This window comes from Nyctereutes procyonoides, unplaced genomic scaffold (genome assembly GCF_905146905.1).
Source record: "Nyctereutes procyonoides isolate TBG_1078 unplaced genomic scaffold, NYPRO_anot_genome, whole genome shotgun sequence".
NCBI classification, from domain to species: Eukaryota; Metazoa; Chordata; class Mammalia; order Carnivora; family Canidae; genus Nyctereutes; species Nyctereutes procyonoides.
The window spans coordinates 1,988,704-2,015,909 of NW_026575032.1; the positions used below are offsets into that span (position 1 = coordinate 1,988,704).

General features: G+C 37.5%; 1 protein-coding gene and 1 pseudogene across 7 annotated transcripts in view; one reads left to right on the forward strand and one right to left on the reverse strand.

Moving 5' to 3' along the window:
* BLTP1 (bridge-like lipid transfer protein family member 1) overlaps positions 1–12,350 on the forward strand; it is a 203,403-nt gene extending 191,053 nt beyond the window's left edge. For all 7 annotated transcript variants that reach the window (XM_055316940.1, XM_055316944.1, XM_055316946.1 and 4 more), the window contains 7 exons: positions 24–241; positions 2,655–2,906; positions 3,570–3,773; positions 5,218–5,412; positions 5,833–5,967; positions 9,130–9,295; positions 11,645–12,350. In XM_055316940.1, coding sequence (XP_055172915.1) covers positions 24–241; positions 2,655–2,906; positions 3,570–3,773; positions 5,218–5,412; positions 5,833–5,967; positions 9,130–9,295; positions 11,645–11,861 — 1,387 coding nt within the window. In that variant the 3' untranslated portion in view covers positions 11,862–12,350. The remainder of the gene's footprint in view (positions 1–23; positions 242–2,654; positions 2,907–3,569; positions 3,774–5,217; positions 5,413–5,832; positions 5,968–9,129; positions 9,296–11,644) is intronic.
* A 9,631-nt stretch (positions 12,351–21,981) lies between these two features.
* LOC129504389 (39S ribosomal protein L43, mitochondrial-like) lies at positions 21,982–22,968 on the reverse strand (annotated as a pseudogene).
* Positions 22,969–27,206: the final 4,238 nt, after the last annotated feature.

Sequence of the window (27,206 nt, forward strand, 5' to 3'; positions counted from 1 at the left end):
GATAACTCTGTTTTATGCTTTAGTGAAATATTTGTCCATGGAGATTTGAAGTGGGATATTTTCCAAGTAATGATATCACGATCAACTACACCAGACCTGATAAAAATAGGAATGAAGCTCCAGGAATTTTTTACACAACAGTTTGATACCAGCAAACGAGCTTTGTCTACCTGGGGACCCGTTCCATATCTTCCACCTAAGACAATGACAAATAACTTAGAGAAAAGTTCACAGGAACAATGTAAGAATTAGAACTAAGCCTTTATATATGCTTTTTTTTTCCACTAAATGTTGTATTCAATCTTAATTTAAAATAATATCTATGTACCATATTTACAAAGTGGTCCGTGTATGCTCCTTATTCTATTCACTCGGCAAAGTACCTGATTCCTTCCCACCAATGGAATTAAAGGCCATAATTTGGGAAGTAATTATTTATTACCTCCTCCCCCTCCCACAACTCACCTATAACCATACCAACTCCATGCTCTTGAATACTGATTATGACAATACCATGTTCTGGTTTAAAGCATGGGCTATGGAATCAGGATGTCTGATTTTGGATTTATTAGCTGTGTTATATGAGACAGATTATTATTTTCACTCAATAATTCTATCAGCAAATCAATTATGTTCTTAAGTACAGTTTTAGGCATAGGATGTCTACTAGTAGACAAAATTACCTACATAAAGCTTTGTTCTAATGGAGAGATAGACCATAATTAATTTGCTACTAAATATGTAAGATAATTTCAGATAAAAAGATGTGCTTAAAAACCAGGAGAGGGAGATAAAGAATAATACTGTGTTAGGCTAGCTAGTTTAGAAAGGTGGTCAGAGAAGCCTTTTATAGTTTTAGACTAGAAAGATCTCTGCTGGGGAAGAGAGTTCTAGGCATAGGGATTTGTTGAAAAGGGCAAAGCTCCTACAGTAGAAGAAACTTGGCTTATTTGAGGATCATTAAGGCGACTACTTTGGTGGAAAAGAGTGAGCAAGCAGGAAAATGTCAGACATGAATGGCCACAGATAAGATTTTTAATACGATATGTAGTACTGGAGAGTTCTGAACAGATTTGATACTTGATTTACTCTTTCTCAAGATATTCCTTTTTAAAGAGTCATTCTGGTTGCTCTGTGCAGAATAGACTACAGGTGGTTAAGAGTGGAAATAGAAATCATTGCAGTAACTATCATTACTGTTGTTACACACATAGTTATAGTAAGGAGGCCTTCAGAAGAGTCCTGACAGCAAATGATGACAGCTTTAACTAGAGAGAGGTAAAAGTGGTGAAGAGTAGTCAGAATCAGGATAATTTTAAGTAACTCTTTATAATCACAGAAGCAGTACATGTGCATTGGAAAAGCCTGGAAAACACATACAAGCAAAAAATAGAAACATCACATTCCTCCCAGAAATCATCACTGAACAATTTAGACTATATACTTTCAGATAATTTTCTATAAACCTGTAACACCTGTGTACTTTTTACCAAAATATTGTTCATACTGTTTTGTAACTTTTTCTGGTGAACAGTATTATTTTCCACTTTGCAAAGTATATATCTCCTCTAGCCTTCTGACCACCTTCTACATTTGACTTAAAACTATTCTTACAACTGATGTGTCCAAACCAATATATCAGATTCAATATCACAGATGAAGTCTGGTTATGTTCCTTGACCTCACTTGTTGAAGCTACTTGGCCAATTGTCTTGCAGAATGTCCTATCTTTTACATTTTTTTCAGTTGTTTTCTTGTGGTCTCATTTATCTTGTTCCTCTAACCCCTGTATTTCTTTTAAACTAGAATTGGTGTCAGTTATAAACAAGTTAGAGAGATATTCCTCAAAACTACTGGCCTGGATTCTTAAAAGTCCTTGTCTTGGAAAACAAACCAGGCTTAGGAATCCATTTTAGATTAAAGGAAACTAAAGAGACATGCCAACTAAATACAATGAATGATCCTTGGTTGGATCTGGAATGAGAGTTGTGGAAAACAGCCTACGAACATTACTGGCATAAATGAAGAATATAAATATGAATTTTACATCCGACTAGTGCTTTTTGAACTGTAATGTGTATCTAATGTGTACCTGGAGATCTCATTAAAATGCAGATTCTGATACAGTAGGTATAGGGTGGACTTAAGAGTCTCTTTTTCCTTCTAACAAGCCACTGGGTGATGCTGCTGCTGCTGGTCCTCGGGTCTCACTTTTGAGTAACAGGGGTATAAGCAAGTAAAAAAAATTAGGAGATCACCATTTGATTTCTAGCCCTTCTAGTCACTGGTTCACTTAACCCCTTTTCTGCTTTACTTGAAAAGAATCTAAATGAAATACCTAATTTACAGAGTTATTGTGAGAATTGTGTCAAATTTCATGCAAGCGCTTTATAAATCATGAATCATTACAGAGGTGTTAGTTGTAATTATTAGCAAGTTACTTCTTTCTTTAATTCTAGTCATCCTTATGCAGCATCTTTTCCCAGACTGTACTTTTATTAGCTTCTGCTTGATGTTAGCCACATGTTGGATTATTTTCATCCTTTACCTGTATCACTTCAGCTGTAGAAAATACAGAAAATTCTGCCTTCCTCGCTGCTTTTCAGGGTGCTTGTGAGACACTTGAGAATAAGTGGTTTTTGGTTTTCTTGCAGTGCTTGACGCAGCTCATCATCGACATTGGCCTGGAGTATTGAAGGTGGTATCAGGATGTCACATATCCTTATTTCAGATTCCATTACCAGAAAATGGAATGCAGTTCGGAGGATCAATGAGCTTACATGGAAATCATATGACACTAGCTTGTTTTCATGGTCCAAATTTCCGTTCAAAATCCTGGGCCCTCTTTCACTTAGAAGAACCAAATATTGCTTTTTGGACTGAAGCTCAGAAAATCTGGGAAGATGGTAAACTGACACATAACTTTTACCTTTTCTTATCTTCTGATATGATTATAGATGACAGAGAAATTTTCCTTTCTCGTATCTTTTATATGTTTTTGTTATATTTCTGAAGTCCATGTCTATTTGTTCTTATGTACTTGACATGTCAAGGAGTTCCCTGCCAGTGAGTCAGTATCTATAAAGTCTGGAGCACGAGGAAGGACTTATTCTGAACTTGCCATCCTATTCTGTTTCTTACTCTAGGCAATTAAAGTTCCTGCTGCTATGGCTGGCCACAGTCATAATAGTTATTATAAATATTATAAAAACATAAAATACACATGGTGGTAGCTTAAGGAAATAGTCAAGATTAAATTATAAAACTTTTATGGATAAGGCTGTGCCTTTACCTCTGTTTACAGTGATAAACCTCACCTATTAGCTATCATTTCCTATTCTGTGGTTCCATAATGATGAAGGAAAGAATGGTTGATGCTCATCATCTTACCAGGGATAAATTCAGTTAGAACTAAAAGAAAGAAAAATTATATGTGATTTTTTTCTTCTCAATTTTACACCCTTCCCTATCTATGTATGAGTTAACTAAATCTATTACTCTAGACCCACAACTATTTTCTTGCATCTAAACATAGTTTGTTAACATTAAAAACTTTTTTTTCCTTCTAGGCTCTAGTGATCATTCTACATACATAGTACAAACATTGGATTTTCATCTGGGCCATAATACCATGGTTACCAAACCATGTGGTGCTTTGGAAAGTCCTATGGCAACAATAACCAAGATAACAAGACGTCGCCATGAAAATCCACCCCATGGAGTAGCAAGTGTAAAAGAATGGTTCAATTATGTTACAGCCACAAGGAATGAAGGTTAAAAGTCTATTTCTTTGGAGAGATTTGTTTTCTGTGTCTGGGGCTCTGTTGCCTCCATTTAGAATTTAAGTAGAGGGAAAATTTTCATTTTTTAATTAAACTAGTTGCATTTTACTCATGATGACATAAATGACAATATTAGTACATAATTCACCACTCTGATAGTGCAAAATCTCAGACTAAAAATTATTTTAGACGTAACTGAAAACATTCCAAATAATTGGTTTAAATAAATGAAGTTTATTATAGTTAGAAAAATATTTTTTCTTTGATGCTTAACATCACAAGTTTGGTAAAGTTACTACACAATTAAGTCACTGAATTCCACAAACTTTAAGGTTTGGGTTGGTTGCAATAAAATGAAACTTAATAATATTCCTATGAAACAAGTTTAAAAGGAGTATGATGAGTTTTCCCATTTGATTAGAATCACCAGTCTTGTAATAATGTAGCCACAAACTTTAAGGTTTGGGGTTGTTGGAATAAAATAAAACTTAATAATATTCCTATGAAACAAGTTTAAAAGGAGTATGATGAGTTTTCCCATTTGATTAGAATCACCAATCTTGTAATAATGTAGCCAGAAAACTCTTATATTGTGGGTTCAAGTACTGATTTTACCAACTATGTCATCTGTATTGGAAGGGTGACTGATTGAGACTTGCTAAGACTGGAATGTTTTACGTAAAAAAAACCATGTTTCAAAATGGGAAAGATGACTTGTGCCCCATTGAAAATAATTATTATGGAATAGGCTGCACCAGGGTTTAGGCCTATTAAAAATGTTTTAGGAACAAAGAATGATAAGGAAGTGAATTAGAAGATTATGCATGTGTTAACTATTGAATATTATACCTTCCAAAGAGATTTTGGAGGAGGGAGTTCTTTTGGGCTGGGATACCATGGAGTATTAGCAAACTGCACTGCTGCCTATATACCTGAAAACTGCTAGGTTTTCTAAGGAAACCATAGCACTTATGTTGGGAAAAATCAAGACTTCTACCTTAATTCAAGGTCAAGAACATATTTAATTGCAAATTCTGTAAGGGTAAAACAATCTAGAGAACTCTAAGCTTAATGAAATCCTTAAATTTAGACATTAATTTAGTTAAAAATAATTTTAAAGTTTTAAATTTGAGAAACAAAACCAAAATGTATTAGATTTATCCAAAATTATGTTATAAAGCTTTCGTCTTGAGAAGAGTGATATACATCACTATCATATATATATATATATGTAAAACACTGCATATTTATATTTATATTTATATGTTCTCAAGACCAAAACTTTATATGGCTCTATTTTTAAAAATGTAAGTCATTATTTTCCAACTTCTAAAATGATAAAAATTCTATGTATAATAGTGTCATGAAAGCTATAGGTTTATCATTGCCTGTTGGTTTAATTTGATTCTTCTTGTCTTTATTATTGTCCATGTAGAGCTAAACCTACTTCGTAACGTTGATGCTAATAACACTGAGAATAGCACTACAGTGAAGAATTCTAGTTTGTTGAGTGGATTCAGAGGAGGTTCTAGCTACAATCATGAAACAGAAACTATCTTTGCATTACCAAGGATGCAGCTTGAATTTAAATCCATTCATGTTCAAGAACCACAGGAACCTTCATTACAGGGTATGTGGAAAAAGTTTCTAAAGTTACTAAGAAAATTCTAAAGGAACTCTGAATTACGGGTTTTGCATAGGTTGTCTGTGTAATAGTAATATAGTCTAATGAAATTGATTTGTTTAGTCAAATTTTCTTACCAGCTATATGACTTCTGGCATATAGTTTGATCCATTTGTGCCTCTTTCTCTTCAGTGATATGGGAGGAAAATAACAGGATTTCATGCATAGGGTTTCTATGCATTTTAATAAATGGCATGTACTTGGAAAGTGCTCAGTAAACTATTATCATTTGTAAATCACATATAGAAACTACTCAGTTCTAGTTGCATTTAAATGGATGCATTCACATGAACCCATGTCGCTTGTTATTAACAGGAAGTGAAAGGGACTTAAGAAATCTTTTACTATAGAACTTTGCCATTGCAGATGCCAGCCTGAAGCCGAAGGTAGAATGTAGTGTGGTGACAGAGTTCACTGACCACATTTGTGTGACTATGGATGCTGAGCTCATCATGTTCCTTCATGATTTAGTGTCTGCTTATCTTAAGGAAAAAGAAAAAGGTGGGTAGTATATTCTTTTTTTCTTTCCCATTTCAGGAAAGGCCGTTGTCAGTACCATTTATATGGATTTTTATGGTCTAATGGTAAAATGTGTACTCTGTCTCCTTCCTTTAAATTGTAAATATCAATCAATGAAATAAATATCAATAATATGTTAGTAAAACTATGTGACAGACATTCTGAGTGTCTGCTATGTCCATGACACTTTTATACATAACTCACACTAGATGGTGTGTGTGTGTGGGTGTTTTAAGATTTTATTTATTTATTCATGAGAGACAGAGAGAGGCAGAGACATAGACAGAGGGAGAAGCAGGCTCCTTGCAGGGAGCCTGATGCGGGACTTGATCCCCAGACCTGGGATCACGCCCTGAGCCAAAGGCAGGTGCTCACTGCTGAGCCACCCAGGCGTCCCTGGATGGTGTTTTATACTTTACAAAGTGTTTCCATATATCTTATGTACATTATCAGGCCCTGTAGGAGAATCTCACAAAGAAGGATGAGAAAGAAAATCTCTTTAAGGAAATACTGATAGTCAAAGTGAAATGGCTAAAGACACAACTACATAATGAATAGCATGAATTGTATACATTGTCAGGAAAACTGAATTAAGTTAGATAAATCTGTTTGGAATGCAGAGAACATTTTTAAATAAATAAATTAGACTTCAGTGGTAGTGTTTTGTTTTTATGAGCTAGCTAACATTGGCTTACTCACTAGAAATTGACATGTTTGTCTGTTAAGAAACAAATGGTAACCCTAATATCTGTATGGAACTGGTTGAATATATTATGGTGTCCGTATAATGGAATGGAATACTCTGTAGCTGCTTAAAAGAATGGGGTAGTCTGAAATATAATGATATAGAATGATATCCAAATATATGGTCTTTATGCACCCAGTAAATATATATTACACAAATATATGAATATATAGTAGTAAAATGACAGATGTGATTTTTTTTAATTGCTTGGAATACATGCTATTTGTTTAGGTCACCCTATAATTCTTCATTTTCCTAATGAACAAAACTATAAAATTTTTCTAGCAGGTATTTCAAAATAGCCTCATGATAAATGTTTGAGTGAAGAAACAGATTATCAAAAATCAATGCAAAAGTAGCATAGCATAGACTGAATTGCTGTTCCATTAATATTCATCTAGATGTGCCAAAAATCCTGAGAGTAAAAGCAGTAATGATGGCTGGAGGAATCTATGCGATACTAGTTGAAACTTAAATGACTGAAACTATATAATAGGAAATATTATATACAAGTAAATCCTGTCTTCACTTATAGCACCAACATACACCAGTCCCTAGTAATCCCCTTGTTTTTCTGTTTTAATAGTTAAACTTCACGTGGAAAAAAAACAGACTCTAAGAAAACCTACGAAGTTCAGAATTCTTTTCTAGTCTATGTCAATATAAAAACCTGCCAGATTTCTTTCTCACAGTTATTTGTGAAATCTTTGTAATTTTATGAAATACTGTGTTGGTCTTGATCTGCCATGAACTGTGCACATTAAAAAAAAACCCACTTATTAAATACAAACTGCTGTACAACAAAAAAGAGAGAAAAGACTGAGAACAAACTAGCAGTTGCTAAAGGGGAGAGGAGTGGCAAGATGGGCAAAATGGACAAGAGATACAAACCTGTAGTTATAAAATAAATCATGGGAATAAAAAGTACAGCACAAGGGGTATCGTCAATAATACTGTAATACACTTCTGGCAAGTATTTCAAAATGTATATTAATTGCTATATCACTATGTTGTACACCTGAAACTAATTTAATATTATGTATAAATTATATTTAAATTAAAAGTAGAAAAGCAAACCTGTATAACATTCTTTCAATAGGAAAAAAGGAAATGGGAACTTGATTATCAGCCTTCAATGACCAAGTGTTATATTATCTATGGGAATTTCAATTATAAGTAAAAATATTTTAATAGCTATATTTTGTTATTAAAAACTAAAAGCAGTTCTGTTCAAAATTGGCATAAACATGCCTAATTTTTAACAGCATGTAAGGCTAGACCAGAATCAACATATTTCTAGAAAATCAAGATAGATTGTAGCACTGTAACCACTACCAGTAATAAAAGCAGAGCAGTTTTGAGCAGGCAATAACTGAAAACATCTATACTCTTCTGTAGTGTGAACCTAAGTACAGCTTTATCCTAGGCTCAGTCCCAATCAATATATCATCCTTACTACTAATTCACAACAAAGTTAAAACCAGAGTTATATAATGCCTGGATATTACATAGTTTATCTGTTATTTTATGCCCAATTTTTGTCTTGAACTTTTATTCTAATACTACATATATTAGAGTTTGCCATATGAAAGCTACCTTTGTCTCAGATTTTATTTTAATTTTGTATATATTTTGATCACCAGTGTAAAAAGAACTTGTCTTTCATAAAGCACTGGAGTCTTCACTATAAAGAGTGAAAGGCTGCTTGCATAAAAAGCTCCTAAGTTACTACCAGTGTTCAAATATATAGAGAGACATTAACATCCTAAAACTATTAAGTGGTACACTTTAAATGAGTGAACTGTATGATATCTCAATAAAGCTGTTAAAAAAGTGTCCACCTGTAGCCATTCTTTAAAAAGCCTCAGTTTCGGGATCCCTGGGTGGCGCAGCGGTTTGGCGCCTGACTTTGGCCCAGGGCGCGATCCTGGAGACCCAGGATCGAATCCCACATCAGGCTCCCGGTGCATGGAGCCTGCTTCTCCCTCTGCCTATGTCTCTGCCTCTCTCTCTCTCTCTCTCTCTCTCTCTCTCTCTCTCTCTCTCTCTATCATAAATAAAAAAAAAAAAAAGCCTCAGTTTCAATGCCCTATGCTTGCTGTCAAATAAGTCTTGGCATTCTTTACTATTAGTTTTAAGCACACAAATATGTGTAAATTATATGCTATTCCTCAAAAATAATGAGATGTTAACTTTTATATTGTCTTTAAGAAATACCAATAATTGGCAGTTATTTATGGCTTATTTTAAAATACTAGTTTTTCAGAAATGTAATTAAATGAGGCTTTGCCAGTTCATAAGTAAAATGGAGCCAATTATACTGTTCATATGGTGATTTAAGATACATTTATAAGATACATATTTGCAATATTAATCTACCATTTTCATTTTCATTATAGCCATTTTTCCACCTCGGATTTTATCTACTCGACCAGGACAGAAAAGTCCAATTATTATACATGATGACAACTCCTCTGACAAAGACAGAGAGGACAGCATCACTTATACTACTGTGGACTGGAGAGACTTTATGTGTAACACATGGCATCTAGAACCCACTCTTAGGTAAGTAGTGGGTGTATATATTTATCTGTATCCTACAAGATTATCATGAGTAAAAGGTTATAAATGTAGCAAGTTAAATACAGTTTACCAAAAACCTGTTTTAGACGTTAGCTACTTATGACATCTCTGACTTCTGGCTATGTTTCTGCTCCATTCTGCTTTTTTAAGTGCTTCTACTGCAAGACAAAAGAAGCTCAAACATCACACCTAGCTCAGCACTCTCCACTCTGTGGCATTCTGTTAATCACTAAAATATAATAACTCCACCTCCACTATTGATGTTATTATTTTCTTTACCATCTTTTTTACCAGGATGTTATTTTCAAGTATTTGAGGTACCTGCAGTAAATTTTTTTGTTTCTTAGTTTGGAAAGATATGCTAACAAACATCTCACATATGTCATGACAGTGTAATAGAACTTACAGTGTCACAATGACTTTCTGTCTGCATGCTAAGCAATATAGAACTATCCCTGAAATGTTGAATTTAATGCTGTCAGATTCAGGTTTGTTTAGAGACATGTTCTACTAAAATCATGATCCCAGTTACATCAACTTATTTTCATATTAACATTTCAAACATTTTCTAGTTTTAATTACATTTATAATGGCTGCTCTAACTAGTGGTACTTGTATGTCCTTGTTTACGGTTACCACTGATAACCTTCCTATCATTTTCCCCTTTCCTCTCCTCTGCTTTGTTAATCAACTTTTAATCATCTAAATCACGGAATAACAGTATCAAAAAAAATCCATCATACTCCAGCACAACATTTCTACAGAACAATACGGATTGTTATTCATTTATGCCACAAAATAATTCTAAAGCAAGAAAATATCCATTTTACAGTGGAGTCTTGTATAAGCAGAAAGTAGTGACTTTGTGTTAATTTGTATACAATAAAATTTGGTATTAATTAACAGTATATAGAAGCATTAACTGTCAATACTCAGAAGAAAATTAAAATACTGCAAGGATCCTGATGCAGAAAACTACTTAGAAAATTTGTTTTGATTTTATAAATCTATGATGAAATTATCTTAATTTAAAATGAGTGTAAATAGTTTAATTTGCCATTCTTCCTTTTTTTTTTTTTTTTTTTTTTAAGCATACCACCAAGAGACTAGTTAATACAGTGTGGTGGAGAGCATGTTGAAGAGTTCTGGCTCTAAGTCCAGTTGTATAGATAGCATAGTAAACTAAATGATCTTGGCCAAAGGACCTATTTCTGCTTCACTTGTCTCCTAAGAAAAAATTGGTGAACAGTATTACTACCTTGTAGGGTTGTTACAATGGTTAAATGAGTTAACACAAAATGCTTATAACTATAGAGTCTTAGTAGACCAGCGCTTAATACTCCCTTTTCCTTACCCAAGTTCAGAAGCAATTAAAACAGTGAGAGAGAGGCAGCTTAGAATGAAAGTAACAGTTTTAGTACTGACAAAGCTCTTAACTGTGAATGTGGTTTGATGTCCGGCAACAGTGGCCTCTACTACAAAGTCCAGGTTTGGACTTAACTACTGGCTTTTCACGATGCAGAACACCAGAGTTGTGTGCCCGCCCCCACCTTGAGTTCTGCAGTCGGCAACCCTGTGAACTCATGGACTCACCTAGCCACAAGCAGCCTCTAACAGTCTTCCGCTAACCTATTTAGAGGCCTGTCCTTGAGAAACCTTTTGGACCAAGCAATGGAGCAAAATGAGTGGCTCTTAAGAGAAGGCAGGGAAGACAGTACTGAACTACACGACCCAGTTCCTCTGTTAACTTGCCAGTCAGATAAATCCTTAATACAGGAACAGGGAGCCAGGAGTGTTTCACTAATGGCTGTTCCTCTAAATAGAAGGAAATACTAGGAATTGGGAGAAAATGATTCTTTCTTTAAACATGTTTAACACATAGCAAACACTTAGGAAATTTTGGCCTTTTTTCCCCCCCACCATTAGGCCACATATATGCCGAACTCATTTTTTTCTCAGCTTTATTGAGGTATAATTTACAAAACATGTAAGATATTTTAAGTGGACAGTGTCATAATTTGATACATGTACACGTTGTAAAAGGATTCCTCCCATTACATTGTCTTTTAGAATGAACCAAATGTTCTTTAAATGTCAAGATGACTCTGTAACTTAAGAGGCCTAAAATAATCAGAATGAAATTCACTTAATTCCACTGCTGTGTAGGCTCTCAGGGATACTTATAATCACATTTTTCGAATGCTGTAAACCCAGGAATTGCAGCTGAGATCATTCAGTCACACCTACTGAGAGGAGTCTGCCTCGGACATCTGAAAGAGGCTTATGATGTTCCTGAACCTACTGCTTAATACTTATTATCTGTAATTTTAGATTAATCTCTTGGACTGGAAGAAAGATTGATCCAGTAGGTGTTGATTATATTCTTCAAAAACTGGGCTTCCATCATGCCAGGACTACTATTCCTAAATGGCTTCAAAGAGGAGTCATGGATCCACTTGACAAGGTTCTATCAGTTCTTATTAAAAAACTGGGTACTGCACTACAGGATGAAAAGGAAAAGAAAGGAAAAGACAAAGAAGAACACTAAAATCACTTGATCTGTGAACAAATTATGATTGTGTCCGTTAAGTTTTATTACACTGGAGTGTTTTTTTTTTCTTTTTGTATAGTAAAATTATTTTCAGTATAACTTAAAATAACTAATTTTGTGGCCATTATATTGAAAGTTTGTAAGTTGTTTATTCTAGTTCCAGCATTCTGTATACAGTGAAGTATTGCATGATAATGTAAATTTTGTGAAAACCTAGATTAAAATATATAAATCTACTCCGTAAGGTTTATGATTATATTATGTGCAATATGATTCCTGCATCTTTAAAATATTTTCAGAGTAACTGTGAATTTTTGTTATTGGCCATAACTTTTAGAAAAATCTTGTTCATAATGTGATTTTTTTTTTTGGTCATTAATTGCTTTTTCTTTTTTTAAAATATAGTCTTGTAAAATACCTATTTGTATATAGTTTGAGTAAATGTGATATGATTACCACTAAAATATTGTTTGTAACTATTGTAATAAAGTCACAATAATTGATTTCACTCTGTAGTTATCTCTGAGTCGTTATTCTTTGGGTAGCTTATTTTTATAATAGATACCTATCCTGTTACTGAATGTTTTCATAGATGATGATTAATATTAAAAAATTAAATCATATGGTGCCTCGGTGGCTTAGTCAGTTAAGCATTGGACTCTTGACCTGATTTCAGCTCAGGTCACAATCTCAGGGTCATGAAATCAAGCCCTGCCTCTGGCTTTATGCTCAGCACAGACAGCATCTACTCATCCCTCTCCCTCTGCCCCGCCCTCCCCCCAGCTATCCCTGAAATAAATAAATAATATTCTTGGGGGAGGAGTTAAGATGGAGAAGGGGGGACTCTGGGCTTTCCTCTACCCTCAAACATAGCTGTATTGAAGTCAGGTCACTTGGAATATTCAGGAGATCCCTCTGAGGATTGGAAGTAGAATCTCCATGGTTGGGAGGGAGACAGCATGGCAGGTACAAGATGCATGGAAGTAAACTGTGGGAGAGAAAAACTGTCCAGCTGTGGAGGGAGGGAACCCTTTTCTGGAGAGAGCAGGGAATGCTGAGAGAGTGCAGCACCAGTTTTGCACAAGGAAAAAACCTCTCTCACCACAGACTGGGGAGCAGGGGAACTGAGTGTTGCAGGTTTTTTGCAAACAGCGAGTGGAGCTCAAACTCAAATTTTCACCAGAGTGGAGCTGTAGCCTGTGCCCCAAGGGAGGAGGGCTCTGGTTCAGAGCACACACAAAGTGGTACAAGGATCTTTTGAGTTGCACTGGGAGAAAAATCATTCCCTTTCCTGGAGTACATTTGGAAGAGGGTATATTGCCTCTCAAAGGACAGAAGACCTTGCAGGTACCAACAAATGGCTCTTCATTGGCAGGGGACAAAGGTGTGTGCACAGGGTGGATAACCCAGTCACTGCTTTTCGTGGTGCCACAGCATAGACTCCACATACCATGCAGGTGTGGACTGTTTTTGTGAGACAAGGGCACTAGTCAGCACAAAACTCACCTGGAGGAGGAAGCAGATCTGAGTGGTGCTGGCTCTTAGATTTGGAATTTTGAATCCCAGCCATGCCAAACATAAAATGCAGGAGAGCTGTGATGCCAGGCATGCTGGAAGCCCTTGCTTTTCTGTGAGGGCTCCTGAACAGCAGGGGATGTGAGAGCCCCTTGTCCCTGGATGAGAGAGTGGGGTGGCACATTATTACCCTTTCTACCAACACAGTTGGACTTCAGTAACACAGCAGCTCCCAGTAGAGGTGAGAGCTGCTTACCTCAAACCCTGCCCCCTTGTGATCGGCAAGTGTTTTTTGTTTTTGTTTTTGTTTTTTTGTTGTTGTTGTTGTTTTTTTTTTTTTTTTTTTTTTTTTTTTTTTTAACCAAGGCAGGATTGACTGTGAGCCACTGCAGCAGACCTCTCCCCCCAAGCCACAGAGGCAGCACAACACAAGCACCAAGTCTACTGATCAAACGGTGCCTCACAGCATCCTCTTCAGTTCTGGTGGGAATAGGACCAAGCTGTTTTTTTTTTTTTTCTTACTCTTTTTTTTTTCCTTTGGAATTGGGCTTATAGTTTTTGTTTTTTCATTTCCATTTCTCTTTTTTGGGAAATCAGGCTTGTTTTTTGACTTTATTTTTTCTTTCTTTGGGATTAACCTTATAGTCTGTGTGTGTGTTATCGCTTTTTTGTTGTTGTTGTTCCTTTTCCTTCTGTCTCTCTTTGAATTAGGCATTTTTTTTTTCCTTTTTCTTCATGCTTTTTTAAATAAAGGTCCAAACACTCCCCACTGCAGGCAAGGAGGAACTTGCAGGGGACTGACCAGTGGGAAAGAGAAGCCAAAACCCAAGAGCAGAGTGCACACAGCCTACACCAGAAACACTTCCTAAACTGCCAGGCCCTGAACAGTATATGACCTCTTTTTAATGTAGTATTACTCTGAGGTACAGGAAACATAAACTTTCATAACCTGCTGCAAAAGAGAGAAACTTGGCCAAAATGACAAAATGGAGGAATTCTCCGTGAAAGAAAGGTCAAGAAGATATCACAGCTAGACACTTGCTCAAAGCAGATATAAGAAATATATCTGAACAAGAATTTAGACCAACAGTCATAAGACTACTAGCTTGGTTTGAAAGAAGCATAGAAGAAACCAGAGAAACTCTTGCTGCAGAGATAAAGACCTAAAAACTAGTCAGGCTGAAATTTAAAAAATGCTGTAATTGAGATGCAAAACTGAATAAGATTACAATGAAGACTGAAGAGGCAGGCTAGAGAATAGAGGGTAAAATCATGGAAAATGGAAAATAATGAAGCTATAAGAAGAGGGAAAGAAAAAGATCACAAAGGTAGACTCAGAAAACTCAGTGATTCCATAAAGAAAAATAATATCATAGGAGGTGTAGAAGAAGAAGAGTGGGAAGAAGGGAAGAAGGAGTGAACGGTAAAAAAAAAATATTGAGATCATACCATGCATATTTTCAGACCACAAAGCTATAAAACTTGAAGTCAATCACAAGAGAAAATTTGGAAGGACCACAAATACATGGAGGTTAAAAAACATCCTACTAAAGAATGAGTCAACAAGGAAATTAAAGAACTTAAAAAATACACGGAAGGGGGCAGCCCGGGTGGCTCAGTGGTTTAGCATCTGCCTTCAGCCCAGGGCGTGATCCTGGAGACCCAGAATCGAGTCCCACGTCGGGCTCCCTGCATGGATCCTGCTTCTCTCTCGGCCTTTGTCTCTGCGCCTCTTCTCTCTCTCTCTCTCTCTCTCTCATGAATAAATAAAATCTTAAAAAAAAATACGTGGAAGCAAATAAAAATGAAAACATGACAGTCCAAAACCTTTGGGATATAGGAAAGGCAGTTCTATGAGGGAAATATGGAGTAATACAGGCCTGTCTCAAGAAGAAAAGTCTCAAATAGACAACCTAACCTTATACCTAAAGGAGGTGGGAAAAGTAAAGCAAATAAACCCTAAATCCAGCAGGATAAGAGTAATAATAAAGATTATAGCAGAAATCAATGATATCAAAATTAAAAAAAAAAAACACAGAACAAATCAATGAAACTAGGAGCTGGTTCTTGTTTTGTTTTGTTTAAAACAGAAGGAGAAGAGACAGAGACAAAGGCAGAGGGAGAAGCAGGCTCCATCCAAGGAGCCTGATAAGGGACTTGATCCCAGATCCTGGGATCATGCCCTAGGCCAAAGGCAGATGCTCAATCACTGAGCTACCCAGGCATCCTAGGAGCTGGCTGCTCTTAGAAAGAATTAACAAGATTGGTAAACTCCTAGCCAGACTTATCAAAAAAACAAAACAAAACAAAACAAAAAAACAAAACAAAACTGAGATGTCCATTCTCACCACTGCTGTTCAACAAGTCCCAGCCTCTGCAAATCAGACAACAGAAAGAATAAAAGGCATCCAAATCATCAAGGAAGAAGTCAAACTTTCATTCTTCACAGATGACAGTATACGCTAGGTATAAAACTTGAAAAACTCCACTAAAAAAAAATTGCTAGAACTGATAGAAGAATTCAACAAAGCCACAGGATATAAAATCAATGCACAAAAATATGTTGCATTTCTAAACACCAAGGATGAAGCAGCAGAAAGAAAAATCAAGGAATTGATTTCTCTTGGCAACTGGCTTACAACTGCACCCAAAACAATAAGATACCTAGGAATAATCCTTACCGAAGAGGTAAAAGATCTGTACTCCGAAAACTGTAAAACTGAAGACACAAAGAAACAGAAAAGCATTCCATGCTCATGGATTGGAAGAACAAATATTGTTAAAATGTCTGTAACTCCCCACAGCAATCTACACATTCAACACAATTCCTATCAAAATAACACCAGCATTCTTCACAGAGCTAGAACAATTCTAAAATTTGAATGAAACAAGAAGTAATGCTGAAAAGAAAACCAAAGCTGGAGGTATCACAATTCCAGACTAAGCTGCATTACAAAGCTGTAATCAAGACAATATGTTACTGGAAAAAAACAAAACAATACAAAACAGAGACATAAATCAATGGAACAGAATAGAGAACCCAGAAATGGACCCTCAACTCTACAGCCAACTAATCTTCAACAAAGCGGGAAAAAATATCCAATGGAAAAAAGTCTCTTCAACAAATGGTGTCGGGGAAATTGGACAGCCACATGCAGAAGAATGAAACTGGACCACTTTGTTATACCACACACACACAATTCAAAATGGATGAAAGACCTAAATGTGAGACGGGAAACCATCAAAACCCTAGAGGAAAACACAGGCAGCAACTTCTGTGATCTCAGCCACAGCAACTTTCTACTAGACACGTCTCCAGAGGCAAGGGAAACAAAAGCAAAAATGGACTATTGGGACTTCATCAGGATAAAAAGCTTCTACACAGGAAAGGAAACTAACAAAGCTAAAAGGCAACCTATGGAATGGGAGAACTTAACAAACTCAACACCCAAAAACCAAAAAAAATCAGATTATGTTGGAAGATATTCTCAACGATCTCCCACATTTCCAAATCTAACTGCTCCTTGTCCAGGACAATAAATATTGTACACAATATTTATTACAAATATTTCAAGGATATTTGTATTGCAGACAATCTTGAAAAACAGAGATAATATCTACCTCCAGTGCAAAGAGTAGATTTGCTCGCAGCCCTGGAAGATACTGTGTCTCCTTTGCCATTATAGAAAATTAGATTCCCCTTAGTTCGGAGTTCTACTCTAACACACCCCACTGTGTATGCAGCATGCATCTGGACCCCTACATACTACCTCCATGTGATCTGGAAACAAGTAGAACTATGTTGACATGCAGATAACCATGCCATGAATAATAAAGTCCTTAGTCTCTGACCCAGGAGTCTTAGCATCTTCTACCAGCATCCATGAAACTGGGGCAAGCTAACTGTAAAGCTTTCAAGCAGAGTAAAATATCAAACCTTTTACAGTTTTGGCAGATTATTTAAATAGGGAGTCTTTATCCATGTGTCAGTTGATAGATGCTTGGGCTGTTTCTGTAATGTAGCTATTGTAGATAATGATGCTATAAACATCTGGGTGCATGTATCCCTTTGAATTAGTATTTTTTATTCTTTTGAGTAAATACCTCATAGTACATTGCTGGATCATAGGGTAGCTTAAACTTTTGAAGAACCTCCATACTGTTTTCCACAGTGGCTGTACCAGTTTGCATTCCCACCAACAGTGCAAAAGGGTTCCCCTTTCTCCACATAGCCAACACCTGTTGTTTCCTATGTTGATGAGTTTAGCCATTCTGTATTGTGTAAGGTGATAGCTCATTGTAGTTTTGATTTCTATTTCCCTGATGATCATGATGTTGAGCATCTTTTCTTATGTCTGTTGACCATCTGTATGTCATCTTTGGAAAAATGTTAATGTCCTCTGCCCATTTTTTAATTAGGTAATTGTTTTTTGGGTGTTCAGTTTTATAAATTTTTTGTGTTCTGGATACTAGCCCTTTATCAGATATGCTGTTTTTCAGTTTTGTTGATTGCTTCCTTTGCTGTGCAGAAGCTTTTTGTTTTGATGAAGTCCTAACACTTTTTGTTTTTGTCTCCCTTGTCTCAGGAAACGGACCTAGAAGGAAGTTGCTATAGCCCATGTCAAAGAGGTTACTGCCTGTGTTTTCCTCTAAGGGTTTTATGGTTTCATACCTTATATGTAGGTCTTTAAACCACTTTGAATTTATTTTTGTGTATGGTGTAATAAAGTAGTCCAGTTTCATTGTTTTGTATGTTGCTGTCCAGTTTTCTCAACACCATTAAAGAGATGGTCTTTTTCCCATTGGATATTCTTTCCTACTTTCTGGAAGATTAATTAACCATATAGTTGTGGGCTTATTTCTGGGTTTTCTATTCTGTTCCATTGGCCTCTGTGTCTGTATTTGTGCCAGTACCAAACCATTTTGATAATATAACTTTGTAATATAACTTGAAGTCCAGAATTGTGATGACTTCAGCTTTGCTTTTCTTTTTCAAAGTTGCTTTGGCTATTTGGGGTCTTTTGTGGTTCCACACAAATTTTAGATTTCTTTTAGCTCTGTGAAAATGCTGGTATTATTTTGATACAGATTGCATTAAATGTGTAGATTTGGGTAATATAGACACTTTAATAATATTTGTTCTTCCAATCCATTAATATGTCTTTCCATTGTGTCTTCTTCAATGTCTTTCATCAGTGTTTTATAGTTTTCAGAGTACAGGTCTTTCACCTCTTTGGTTAGGTTTATTCCTATGTATCTTGTTTTTGGTGGAATTGTAAATGGGATTGATTCCTTAATTTCTCTTTTGAAGCTGCTTCATTATTGATGTAGAGAAATACAACAGATCACTGTAAATTGATTTTGCATCCTGTAACATTACTGAATTTGTGTATGAGTTCTAGCAGTTTTTGGGTGGAGTCTTTTCAGTTTTCTATATAGAATATCATGTCATCATGTGAAAGTTTTACTTCTTTCTTGCCACTTTGAATTTTTATTTCTTTTTGCTGATTGTTGTGGCTAGTAATTCCAGTACTATGCAAAATAACAGCGGTGAGAATGGATGTCCCTGTCTTGTTCCTGATCATAGAGAAAAAGCTCTCAGTTGTTCTCCATTGAGGAATCTATTAGGTATTTCATAGATGGCCTTTATCATGTTGAGGTATTTCCCTCTAAAGCTACTTTGTTGAGGATTTTTATCACAAATGGAATTTAACAAAGTGCAACATCCAGGCAATGATTTTTTGGGAGGGATTTGACACCAAAAGCAAAGTCAACAAAAGCAAAAATAAACAAGTGGGACAACATCAAATGAAAAAGCTTCTGCACAGCAAAGGAAACCATCAACTAAAGGAAAAAGCAACCTATGAAATGGAGAAAATATTTACAAGTCATATACCAGGTTAGGGTTAGTTAATATACAAAAAATATATAAAATATAAATAATACAACTCAGTAACAAAACAGAACAATCTGATTAAAATACGGGCAGAAGATATGAACTGACATTTTTCCAAAGAAGATGTATGGATGGACAAAAGACATATGAAAAGGTGCTCAACATCACTTATTCTCAGGGGAATGCAAATCAAAACCACACTGAGATATTACTTTACATGTAATAGCTGTTATCAAAAAGAGAAGAAATAGCAAATATTAGCAAGACTGTGAAGAAAAGGATATACTTGTGCACTATTGATGGGAATGTAAATTAGTGCAGAAATCATGAAAACAGTATGAGGTTCCTCAAAAAATTAAAAATAGAATCATTATATGATCCAGCATTCTACTTCTGGGTTGTTGGGGGAGGTCATCAGGAAGACATGCTGGTTAACTGACCCATGAATTGGAGCTGGCAATCACTCCCTACCTTGTCCTTAGAATATGAATTCCACTTGCTTTCCCCACTCCCAGAACCTGCCCCAAGACACAGCCTTGAGTTAGTGAGTTGGTATGGAAATCAGCTGTATGGTGTGACTAAACCCAATCGATGTCTCTACATAAACTGTTAAGTTTGATGAGTAGATGCAGAAACCCACTCATCTGGCTGTCACCTGAGAGAAATCTTATATATAAGTCCCCTTTGCTTATTAAAACTGCCACCTACCAATCTAGAATGACCTCTTTCTTTGGTCTTCCCCTGCCCTCCATATACAGGGACAAGTCTGATTATACCAACAATTGCTTACCCAGTCCGGAGACTGAAGAAATTGGCCTTGGAATTGAGATGTCCATGGGGGAAATCCTGAGTTGGCTATCGACCTCTATGTGGGGGGGGGGGGGGCATATGTCAGATGCTTGTGGACTGCCATGTGAGTACAGGAACACCCCCAAAACACTAGCTGCTTTAATGGCGTTTTGAGGAACTGCACATAGCACACTCAGGCAAAAAAAAAAGGGAAACATTGCTACACAGTAGGCTGGCCTCCACTCTGAGTGGTTGCTGAGCTAGAGGCTGAAGCTCAAGTTAAAAGAGCTGAGCTGATATAAAAACATATGAGTGTCCACTACTGTGTTAGGTTTGGGGCTGGCAGACAAGCTAGGAGAGCAGGATAATAAGTGAGAGACTTTAGTGTCATGTTTGCAAAGCAAGGAGAGCACAAGAGGCCCCAGTTTAAGATCTAGGTACTTGTGACAAAGCCTGATTAGGACACCAGGAGGTGGAATCTCTGGGAAAGTGATCAAAAGAGGAGGATGTTGTGGTAAATAACAGTGAAACAGACAAAATACCTGATGCAGGCCAACTCACAATACAAAGTAAAATTTTAAATACGTTACCCCCAAATTCCTGGTAAACTTGCATTCTTTCCTTGTCATGTCTAAATCTTACCATGTCTTTGAAATATAAACACCTCAACAGATAACTGAAACACTGCCCACAGAAACTGAAGAAGAAAAAGCAGGGCGGGGGGCACTTTTTAAAATACAGCTTGCCCTACAAGTTCCCTTACTCAAAAATCTAGTCTATAACCTCCATAAGATCACACATATTAGAAAAAATTCCAGCCATGTCAGTGGGTACCTGATTCATGACTAGAATTATGGAATGAAAGCTGTGGGGTTTCTGTTTGTCTTTCTGTATGTTTATATACATCTATGAATTTATGTACATTAAAAAGAAAAAAGGAGAGGTTTTTTTTTAAAAGATTTATTTATTTATAATAGACATAGTGACAGAGAGAGGCAGAGACACAGGAGGAGGGAGAAGCAGGCCCATGCCCGGAGCCTGACGTGGGACTTGATCCTGGGACTCCAGGATCGCACCCTGGGCCAAAGGCAGACGCTAAACCGCTGAGCCACTCAGGGATCCCAAGAGTTTTAATACCAAAAGTACATTAGTACAAAATTGGAATTTGGGTTTCTCGCTGTTAAAAGAACAAAGTTTTATTAGATTATTGACCTGCTTTTAATAAGAAACTGTAAGCAAGTTTTTCTTCACTTTTAATGTAATCTGCCTAGAAAACAAAGGCTTTTTTTTTAAGATTTATTTATTCATGAGAGAGAGAGAGAGGCAGAGACACAGGCAGAGGGAGAAGCAGGCTCCACACAGGGAGCCTGACGTGCGACTCGATCCCAGGTCTCCAGGACCACGCCCTGGGCCAAAGGCAGACACCAAACCACCGAGCCACCAGGGGATCCCCAAAAACAAAGACTCTATCTTGTCTTTACCAGAGAATTGCTTTAAAAAGCCAAGTCTTCTCTATTAAAACAAAGTTTTTTTGTTTTGTTTTGTTTTTTTACAACTATTTAACTTTTTGTATACAATAAATCTCATGAGAAGCATTACCAAATAAGTGATGCTAAACTTTCCTTAGGGTGTATTTGTGTGGAATGCCTAAAAGTCTGATATGGCCTGGTACAATGTTATCAGTCATGCTTTTAAAATGTTTGTCACAAAAATAACCAAATTCCCTTGTCAACTGCATTAGAAGGACTCTCACCAGATCTTTATCCATGGCCATTTTTAAGTCTTCTGTCATTTATAGACAGTTACTGCTTTACTTAGATGCTTTGGTAAAAAATGTTCTTGAACAAGTGCTTCATCTTCAAGGAGATTCATGGGACTTTGACAGGTTTCTGATAAGATCAATTTGCTTTATTTTTTTTTAATCTTGGGCAAGTTTATTAACCTTACTTTTCTAATCTAAATACTCACACAGCTATAAAATGGTTATCCTAATGCCAGGTTCACAGCACAGTATAAGGGGCTAGCTAGCTCTCTAGCTCAATGGTTGTAGAAAGAGGGCATTGGGGGCTCTTCTGAAGCCAACCTTGAAACCCCTCACCAGGATTTGAGATCACTCTTATCAATCTGGATTTCAGAAATAAATGCCTGCAATATCCTTGAATGGTCAGATTACAGGGATGTCAAACAGGGAAGAATTAGGAGACTAACAAAGTCACTGCCCCTCATCCTGAGCAATGAAGAGCTCTTCTTTATCCCAAGCAAAAGCTTTGGCGTCAATGTCTCTTTTGGGGGTCTCCATCTGCCTGCGTGGGCTTGGAATTCCTCTGAAAGAGGAAGAACCACTTCCACTGAGGTAAGAGTCCAGAGCCCAAGATTGTAGTTGGTGGGGCAACTCTTTACGGCACTTGCGCCTGGGCTAGCGCAGCATCCTGGACTTCTCGCGGGCGTAGCCCACCCAACAATGTCGATTTGTTGGTGAAGGGGTGCCACTGGCCCTGGATGCTAGGACTGTCAGTGTGGAAGGGCTTGCGGATGCGGATCACATCCAGGCCCGACTGGTTCGCCAGCTTCTGCACCAGCGTCGCAATCTCCTCGACTGACTTGCAGTGGATGCTCTCCTCGCGCACTGCCCCATTAAGGTATTCGGCCACTACTCTGGGCACACAGCACGGCCTCGAGTTCATGTATATTACGACCCCCGGGTTCCGTCGCGCGAAGTCGGCCACCTCCGGCCACCTCCCGTTCCACGAACTCCCTGGCACCGAGGGACGAGGGCGCATCGCGGCTGAGGTTAAAGCTGAGACGCTGCAACTGCTGCACGTACCGGCCCAGCCCGTTGTAGAGGACACTGGCCAGGAAGCGGCTCGGGGTCCCGCACGCCGTCATAGCCATGGCGCTCCGGCAGCCCAGTCGAACTTGGAGAGGATCAATTTGCTTTATATGGGAGGAACAATAACAAGCCTTTCAAGTGCTTCCCCAAGGTTACCTGCATAACCCAACACTGTCATTTGATGGTAGCCCACAACCCATCTCTGTCCTCTTTCCCCACATAAGTAAAATAGGCCCATCACATTGATGACATAACGTTAATGCGAATTATGTGCCTCTGCTGCAAGACACTCTGCAGGCTTTGGTGAAACATCTGCAAGGGAGAGGCTGGGCAGTGAATCTATAAAAATTCAAGGCTCAGGCACTGCTATAAGGTTTTAAGAATCATTTGGTCAGGTAAGATGGATGTTGCCCCCAAAGCTATGATTCCTAAGGTGCCAGCTTTTTCAACCCCCAAGAATGTGAAAGAGGTACAAGCCCTTACACAGATTTTGGAGGACTTTCAATCCTTACCTTGCACAGTGCCTTCATCCCATTCAAACTGCCATCTACTGACTTGGAATGGCCTCCTCTCTTTGCTCTCTCCCTGCCTTCAATGAATGGGGACCAGTTTCAGATTACACCTGGGAAGCTCCCAAGGAGCAAACCAACATGGATATTTAGCCTGAGGAAATGAAAACACTACCTCATAAAAATATCTATACCCCCACATTCATTGCATTCCTTATAATAGCTGTGACATGGAATAACCTAAATGGCTGTTCATCAACAGATAAAGGGATAGGGGCACCTGGGTGGCTCAGTTGGTTAAGTGTCTGCCTTTCAGCTCAGATCATTATGCCGGGGCCTGAGATTGGCCCTGTGTTGTGGTCAGGCTCCCTGCTGGGAGCAGAGGGAGTCTGCTTCTCCCTCTCCCTCTCCCCCCAGTGCATGCTTTCTCTCTCAAATATTTTTTAAAAAACAGATAAATGGATAAAGATGATGTCGCACACACATATGCACACACACATAAATTATGGAAAATTATTCATCCTTCATCCATTTAAAATAAAATCTTGCCATTTGGAACAAGATGGATAGACCTTAAGGGCATTATGCAATGTGAAATAAAGCTAAATTGAAATAAAGTTAGATAAAAATCACAAATCCCATATAATCTCGCTTGTATGTGAAATGCAAAACAAACAAGCAACCAAACATAGATATAGAGAACAAGGACGAGAGACTGGTCACTGGTAGTGGCCAAGGGTGTGAGGATCAAAAGGTACAATCTTCCAGTTATAAAATAAGACCTGAGGATATAGAGCATGGTGATCATAGTTAATAACAGTGTATTGTATAAAAGAATACCTCACTCTATTGTGCTTCACTGTATTGTACTTTGCAGATACTGCCTTTTTTTTTTTTTAACAAATTAAAGGCTCATGGCAACCCTGAGTTGAGCAAATCTATTAATGTATTTCTCCAACAGTATTTGCTCACTTCCTGTCTTTGTGTCCCATTTTGGTAATTTTCACAGTATTTCAACTTTTTTCATTATTATTGTATTTGTTATGGTAATCTGTAATCACTGATACTTGATGTTACTGTTGTAATTGTTCTGGGGTGCCAAAAACTGCACCCATATGACATAGACTTAGTTGATAAATGTTGTGTGATTATTCCACTGACCAGCCATTCCTCCCTTTCCCTCTCCTCAGGCCTCCTTATTCCTTGAGTCTCAACAATCTTGAAATCAGGCCAGTTAATAATCCTGCAATGGCCTCTAAGTGGTCAAGTAAAAGGCAGAGTTGTATGTATCTCACTTTAAATCAAAAGGCAGAAATGATTAAGCTTAGTAAGGAAGGCATGTTGAAAGCCAAGACAGGTTGAAAGCTAGGCCTCTGGCACCAAACATTCAAGTTGTGAATGTTAAGGAAAAGTTCTTGAAGGAAGTAAAAAGTGCTACTCCAGTGAATACCAATGATAAGAAAGCAAAGCAGCCTATTGATGATACAGAGAAAGCTTCAATGGTCTGGATGGAAGATGAAAGCAGCCACAACATCCCCTTCAGCCAAAGCCTAATCCAGAGCAGGGTTCTCACTCTCCTCAATTCTAAAAGGCTGAGAGACAGGAAGAAGATGCAGAAGAAAATTTGAAGCTAGCAAAGTTGGTTTATGAACTTTAAGAAGCCACTTTCATAACATAAAAGTACAAGATGAAGCAGCATCAAGTTACCCAGAAAATCCAGCCAAGACAATTAATGAAGATGGCTACACTAAACAACAGATCTTCAATGTAAATGAAATAGCCATCTATTGGAAGAAGATGCCATCCAGGACTTTCAGGCTAGAGAGAAGTCAATGCCTGGCTTCACAGCTTCAAAGATCAGGGTGACTCTCTTGTTAGGGGCTACTGCAGCTAGTGACTTTAAATTGAAGCCAATGCTCATTTGCCATTTTGAAAGTCCTAGAGCCATTAAGGATGGTGTTACTCTGCTTATGCTTTATCAATGGAACAACAAAGCCTGGATGACACATCTGTTTATAAGATGGTTTACTGAATGTTTTAAGCTTGTTATTGATACTTACTGCTCAGAAAGATGATCCTTTCAAAAATAGCACTGCTCATTGACAATGTACTTGGTCACCCAAAAGTTCTGATGGAGATATATAATAAAATTAATGTTATTTTTGTTAATACAATATCCATTTTGCTGCTCATGGACCAGATTAACTTCAACTTTCAAGTCTTATTAAGAAATCCATTTATAAGGCTAGAGCTGCCAAAGATAGGATTCTTATGATAGATCTGGGCAAAATAAAGGGAAAACCCTTTGGAAAGGATTCACCATTCTAGATGCCATTAAGAACATTCGTGATTCATGGGAAAAGGTCAAAACATCAATATTAACAGAAGTTTGAAGGAAGTAACTGCAGGTGTGATGGAAATAACAAAAGAACTATAATTAATTAAAAGTGGACCTGAAGATGTGACTGACTTGTTGCGATCTCATTGATAAAACTTGAATGGATGAGTTGCTTCTTATGGATGAACATGGAAAGGATTTTCTTGAGAAAGAACCTACACTTGGTGAAGATGTTATAAAGAGTGTTGAAATGACAACAAAGGCTTAAAATATTATATAAACTAAGTTGATAAACCAGCAGCAGGGTTTGGAGGATTAACTTCGAATTTGAAAGATGTCAGTAAAATGGTTTAAAACAGCACTCTGTGCTTCAGAAACATTAGTGAAAAGAAAAGAATTGATGCAAGGAACTTTATTGTTGCCTGAAAGAAACTGCCACAGCCACCCAACCTTCAGCAACACCATCCTCATCAGTCAGCAGCCATCAGCAGTAAGGCAAAAAGATTACTACTCCTTGGTAGTATTTTTTTTTTTAAGCAACAAAGTATTTTAAAATTAAGGGATGTACATTGTGTTTTTAGACATAATGCTATTGCACACTTAATAGACTGTAGTACAGTGTGAACATTACTTTTACATGCACTGGAAACCAAAAAATTCATTTGACTTGCTTTGACATTCACTTTATTGCAGTGGTCTAGAACTGGACCTGCTATATCTCTGAAATAAGCTTGTATTTAAAAGTTGCTAAGAAAGTATACCTTAAAAGTTTTTACCAGCAGCCCAGGTGGCTCAGCAGCTTCAGGCCGCCTTCAGCCCAGGGCGTGATCCTGGAGACCTAGGATGGAGTCCCATGTCTGGCTCCCTGTGTGGAGCCTGCTTCTCCCTCTGCTTGCATCTGTGCCTCTCTGTGTGTGCGTCTCTCATGAATAAATAAAATCTTAAAAAAAAAAAGTTATCACAAAAAAGAAAAAAATTGTGGGATGAGCGTAACTATATAGTTAACAAATCATCACACTGTATACCTGAAACTAACTTATGTCAATCACATCTCAATAAAATTTAACTTAGAAAGCATTTTATTTTATCCATTCATTCATTCATATGAGAGAGAGAGGAGAGGGAGGGAGGGAGGGAGGGAGGGAGGGAGGGAGGCAGAGGCACAGGCAGAGGGAGAAGCAGGCTCCATACCGGGAGCCCGATGCCAGACCAATCCGGGGTCTCCAGGATCAGACCCTGGGCTAAAGACGGCGCTAAACAGCTGGGCGACCCGGGCTGCCCGAAAGCATATTTTTTAATAAAAACCATAGTAATAACAGCTGCAAGCAAGATCTACAGATTAATGAAAATTAGTAAAACTCCACGGTGAAAGAGGGTATTTGCATAATCTCAAATTATCTCCCTCAAAATATTTATTAATATGCTGGCGGGACACCTGGGGGGGTTCAGTTGGTGATCCTGGGGT